Consider the following 6,018-nt stretch of genomic DNA (forward strand, 5'->3'; position numbering starts at 1 on the left):
AACCTATGTGGAGATCCGCCACAACCCCTCGATCCGCCAGCGGAGCAGCTGAGCCGATTCCGCAATAAATGTCATTAATGAGCTATTAATGAGCTAACGGACATACTTAAAGGAAACCAGTAACCGTCATTAATGAAACATTAATGGAGACTTTCTAGTTACTAAAGGTTACAACTTTATGACTATATATAGCTTGCATCTCAGACTATCAAGGTACACATTCACACAATCCTAGAAACCCTACTTTGTCAATTCAGTTTATTCTTCCATACTTTATACTGACTTTGGCATCGGAGCTTCCGCCGTCGAAACTAACGACGGCCCCACATGGACGGAAGCAAATCGGAAATTCTCCACTAGTCATTAAGAATTATAAAACAAAGTCAGAGGTTTTTAACAGGGAGTCAGCTAGTTTGCTGTAAAACAAAAGAAAGCCTTTACTTTACTTTACGTGTCCCATAATTTTGATTAGAGATCCCATCCCATCCCATCCCTTAAAATTGTTTCAATCTCCAAGACGCAGCCGTTTTCGGCGGTCCAAACTCACCTTGTCCCCTCACTCATCTATATAAGTTGTTCCATTTCTGTATCCCAAGTGGGTAGCAGCAGTGGGTTGTTGTTGTTGTTTTTGTCTCGATTCATTCACAATACGATCAATCTCCCATTTTCATTTTGGGCTCAAGATCTGGTTTCCGGCTATCTCGGTGATCCCTCCTCTCTCTTTCCCCATTGTTGATTTCATTTTCCTGTTTTAATCTTGGATTTCATTTTGAATGTATCGATTTCTTTGATCTCCTTGTCGCACATGAAAAACCCATTTCTCCAATTCCGGAAATGAAATCTTGTTATCCAGTCTTTATTTACGTGTCAAAGATCTGACCTCAAAACGCAGAATAATGACTTCTATTCGGGTTGATTCCAATAAGCAATTAGCCACTGGCAGTCTGGTATTAGGTTACGCCCTCTGTTCGAGCTTACTTGCTGTGATTAACAAGCTTGCTATTACCAAATTTAACTTCCCTGGCCTTTTAACTGCATTGCAGTATGTGACTTCTGCATTGGGTGTGTGGGTTTTCGGGAAAGTAGGACTTTTGTATCATGACGCCTTCACTTATGAAACTGCCAAGAAGTTTTTACCTGCTGCTATTGTGTTCTATCTGGCTATTTTTACCAATACCAATCTTCTTCGCCATGCCAATGTAGATACTTTTATAGTATTTAGATCTTTGACACCCCTTTTGGTTGCTATTGCTGATATCGTCTTTAGAAACCAACCAGTTCCATCAAAGCTTACGTTTTTGTCCTTGTTTGTCATATTGGGTGGTGCGGTTGGATATGTGGCCACTGATTCAGCTTTTAATTTGACGGCTTACTCTTGGGCATTTGCTTATTTAGTCACCATCACTTCTGAGATGGTTTATATCAAGCACATCGTATCAAATGTTGGGTTGAATACATGGGGTCTTGTGTTTTACAATAATTTGTTGTCATTGATGATGGCACCATTGTTTTGGGTTCTCACAGGAGAATACAAAGAGGTGTTTGCTGCTTTGGGATCCAATGCTGGAAATTGGTTCCACTTTGATTCATTTCTTGCAGTTTCTTTGTCATGTGCGTTTGGTCTGGCTATTAGTTTCTTTGGTTTTGCTGCTAGGAGAGCAATATCTGCAACAGCATTCACAGTTACTGGGGTGGTCAATAAGTTTCTTACAGTAGTCATCAATGTTCTCATTTGGGATAAGCATGCCACTCCATTTGGTTTGGTTTGCCTCCTCTTCACACTTGCAGGAGGTATTCTTTATCAGCAGTCGGTTACTCGACCTGTAACTGACCCTGTCTTGAAGCATACAAACAGTGAAGCCAATATTGATGAAGAAATTCATCTTGTCAAAAAATCTGATGACGATGACCAAGATTGAACGAGCACAGCCATTGTTATTTAATATGTATTTTTTATAGTCTGTCTAGGAATTCTTGATGATCTGAAGGCATGTGTCTAGTACTAATGGTTAAGGAGTATATTAGTTGTATCTGAATTAGGTTTTATAGTTTGATAATTGCTTTCGGTCTTATCCACAATAGTTTTTCAGTGTTCATGAATATTGCTTTCATCAGATTGTGTTTTGTCAACCTTTTGCATTCAGAATGGGAGCCTTGCGTTTGAAGACATGAACCATGATATATGCCTTGTACTAAAATCTGTTGGATTTAGCATATAAATCATGAGTTGATGTGATGATCTGCTGAATATGAATGAATAACCAAAATTTGGTTGTCTGTGACCAACATTTGTTGACTACTTTTGCCCTTTTATTCTGTAATAAAGATTGAACTCTTGTGGACATGTTTCTTTATTGGTAGCACCATTACTCATAATTGAATTCAGTGTGTACAGTACTAGAGCTTCATGCTTTCATTGGGATTCTTGATGGATATTGATGAATTCTTGATGAATTATCATCCGCTTCTTATTTGTGATTGATATTTACGTTTTGCATTTTGATCATATTGAAAGACATGCACACCTTCTACACTTATCCAGTTTTGGCAAAAGGGGATTCTTGTATGTTAGATTGTGAGCAGTTACATTTTCTCCTTAGATTGTATTTTTTGTGAATTATTGACTTGCTTTTTGCAATTGCTATGAGTTTATTGCTTGTATAAAACTTTTTGGGAAGTTGAAATTACACAGTTTTGAAGTGCATAAGCATAACCATGCCATGCTTATTTATGTGCATTTTGATATTGGAACCTGCAGGGTGATTTGTTGACTTGATTTCTTGCAATTCCTATGAGTTCATTGCTAGTATAATTATTGTTTGCGAAATATGAAACTACACAGTTTTGAAGTGCATAAGCATGCCATGCTTATGTTCCTTTTGATATCAGAACCTGGAAGGTAATTGATTTCAACAAATGCATCAATTAGTAGTCTTACATCACCAAAAATCATTGCAGCAACAAAATCCATCTTTGAAACGGTGAAACCGGTTGCGATCCCGTACAATTATTTCCCTGTTGTAAATTTTTGAGATGAGCTTTGTTGCAGTATGGCAATCATTGCAGACTCGAAGGTTTTTCACAACTCGAAGCGGAACACCAGCACTTGTAGTTAATAATCCAAATGCAATCGCTAGTTCTCACTGTGAAGGCTCAATGCAGTCTCCTTTTCCTCTTCATCCATATCAAATAACACTTGTGATTTGTTAGGAACATAACCAGCTTTCTTTAATCGGCTAATAATATCTTCCAACATGATGTATATTTGCCTGGATTTAGGGTGGGATGAATCACCCTTGACAAATTCATGAACACCTCCATGAATCTCAATGAGGCTGCACCCGGGCGGTTTTATGATTCCTCTCTCTGCCATCTTCCTGATTACTTTAGAATCTTCCCACTTGTTTAATGATTTATATATGTTAGACAACATTACATAGGTTCCACCATTATCTGGGTCGACCTCGAGAAGTCGTTTGGCAGCTCTCTCTGCAGCCTCTAGGTTCCTGTGGATTTTGCAGGCACCAAGAAGACCCCCTAAAACGTAAGGATCTGGTGCCATTGGCATGTTTTGTATTAAGTCTTCTGCTTCAGCTATTCTACCGGCTCGGCCTAATATGTCAACCATACCACCATAGTGCTCAATGCTAGGTTGAATTCCATGGATTTCAGACATGGACTTAAAATGAGATATCCCTTGATCCACTAATCCAGCATGACTACATGCAGCCAGAACCCTGACGAATGTGATTGCATCGGGTTTTATTCCTTCAGTGTGCATCTGGTGGAAATAACGCAGAGCCATCTCCCCTTGGCCAGACATGGCTAGACCAACAATCAAGGCTGTCCATGTCATGACATCTCTCAGCTAGTTGTTGAAACACACTTACTGCACTAGTTATGCTCCCACACTTAGCGTACATGTCTACCAATGCTGTCCCGAGGGCAACATCCACGTTGATTTTCCGTTTCTTGATGTAAGCATGTAACCATGTACCAAGCTCAAGAGCACCCAAATGTGTACAGGCAAGCAGTAAACTTACCATTGTAACCTCATCCTCATGAAGACCCTGTGCTTGCATCTGGCGGAACAATAGCAAAGCCTCCTCGTACTGGCTCTCCTCAACATGCCCATTAATGATGATATTCCAACAAAACAAGTTGTTTTTGTGCATCTTGTCAAATAAATCTCTTGCAAGGGATAGGCAGCCGCATTTGCAGTAAACATCCATAAGAGCGGTGTTGAGTATTTGATGGGATCCAAAACCATTGTCATCAATGTATTGATGAAGTCTCTTTGCCATTGCTAAATCTCTTGATCTGGCGCAGGCTGTAAGGACATTAAGCAGCGTAACCTCATTAGGCTTTGCATTCTCAGTCTCCATTCTCTGAAAAAGGTTAAACGCTTGACGGGATTGATTACATTGCGCATAAGCAGCGATGATTGTAGCCCAGGAAACCACAGTTTTGAGAGGCATTTTTTCAAACACCTTGTTAGCTGATACCAAAGAGCCGCAATTAGAATACATATAAATCAAAGTGTTCTGTACATATAAATCAGAAGTGAAACCGAGCTTAGTGGAGTGAGCATGAAGCAATTTGCCGAGGGATAAATCCCGACAAGATTTGAACAAGGAGGGAAAAGTGAAGGTATCGGGCAAGAGTCCTTGAATGATGATATGTTGATAGAAAGAAAGTGCTTGATGATGGAAATGATTATTGGTAAAGCCTCGGATTATAGAGTTGTAAGTATAGGGAGTAGGATTAGGGATTTGGGAGAAGACAAGAAGAGCATAGTAGAGAGAAGGAGAAGAAGGTTGGAGAGCGCAAAAGGGAGATAATTTTACTGGCATGAAAGGGATGGAAGAAGAGGCCTGTCCTCAGCATTTGGGCGTGGATTTGCTTGAGCTCAGACATGTTGGAGCATTTATCTAGTAAAACTAAACATGGGTGCTGTTGCTTTTTGGATAAGATTGCTCTGTTTCTATTGTAGCAAGGAAGATGATGGATAGAGAGAGGAGAAGCCATTTTACTTTGCTTTTTAAATTACAATACAAATATCAACTTCAGCTCCTACCCTATCCTATATCCTATTAGGATGCATTTCAAACTGTTAATCAGATTCATTTAGAATAGAAACTTGATGACCAATGGAATATGATCAAATATTTAATAAACCAGCCTTTTTTCTTTCAAAAAGAAAAAAAATAACTCATCACTGAATAGCATATTGGAAAGCCAAGTGACTCTTCATAACCATTAAGGCCACTTATCAACAAGAGAAAAAAAAAAAAAAACTTTTGGTTGATCCAATTTGCAAAAGCAGAATAAGGATCAAATATATGAGCTCATGTCTTTAAATATGAATAATGCTTCCGACTAATCTTGAGAAGACCTGAATCAACAATAAACGGTTGGAGAGGGTCTAGAATCCGACATCTCATCTCTGATGCTTAAGTCATTGATATACTTTGAGAATTGAAAGCAATATGTAAGTGAGAGAAAAACATGTCTGTATCTTGTCACACACCTTTGAGGTTATTTATAGAGATTTGCTTACATATCGGAAGTGTTAAGTACCTTTCTATGTGTGGGCTTCTAATTGGATTTGGCCCCTTTCTCTTCTCATCATGTCGTAATATATAGCGTGTTCTAGGTAATAGAATCATATCTTTCAAGTCTGAACTGCCCATTGGTCCACGTGGCCGGTTGGTTAAGCTGGTTAAGCTTCTTAGTGAATCTCTCAATCATTACACGTGTTAAAGCTTATCAGTATGCTTTGGTGCAGGTAATGCGCCCCGAGCTTACGTTCAAAGGCTCACTAAGGGATAAGTGCACCTTGTCCTTATCAAGTAATAGAATCTGGAAAGTCCAGGTATCGAATCCACGTGATTTATACCGCAAGTACTCAGTCTACTTGGTTTTGGATCGTTATTTAGGCGATGGGAAGTTGAATTGGATTTTGTTTTCTAAGTTAATCTATTCCTAATGTAATCCAGAACAATTTATAAATTTCCA

General features: G+C 39.0%; 1 protein-coding gene and 1 pseudogene across 1 annotated transcript; one reads left to right on the forward strand and one right to left on the reverse strand.

Annotated features, from left to right (window-relative positions):
* Nucleotides 1-468: 468 nt before the first annotated feature.
* On the forward strand, nt 469-2,376 carry LOC136202799 (GDP-fucose transporter 1). Its single transcript, XM_065993685.1, has one exon. It carries the CDS (start codon nt 897-899, stop codon nt 1,917-1,919), a length of 1,023 nt encoding a protein of 340 aa, XP_065849757.1. The 5' UTR covers nt 469-896; the 3' UTR covers nt 1,920-2,376.
* Nucleotides 2,377-2,854: 478 nt separating this feature from the next.
* On the reverse strand, nt 2,855-5,087 carry LOC136202798 (pentatricopeptide repeat-containing protein At1g08070, chloroplastic-like; annotated as a pseudogene).
* Nucleotides 5,088-6,018: the final 931 nt, after the last annotated feature.

This window comes from Euphorbia lathyris, chromosome 8 (genome assembly GCF_963576675.1).
Source record: "Euphorbia lathyris chromosome 8, ddEupLath1.1, whole genome shotgun sequence".
Classification (NCBI taxonomy): Eukaryota; Viridiplantae; Streptophyta; class Magnoliopsida; order Malpighiales; family Euphorbiaceae; genus Euphorbia; species Euphorbia lathyris.

Coding starts and splice junctions, on each gene's coding strand:
- LOC136202799 (XM_065993685.1), top strand. CDS start 897: ATGACTTCTATTCGGGTTGATTCCAATAAGCAATTAGCCACTGGCAGT.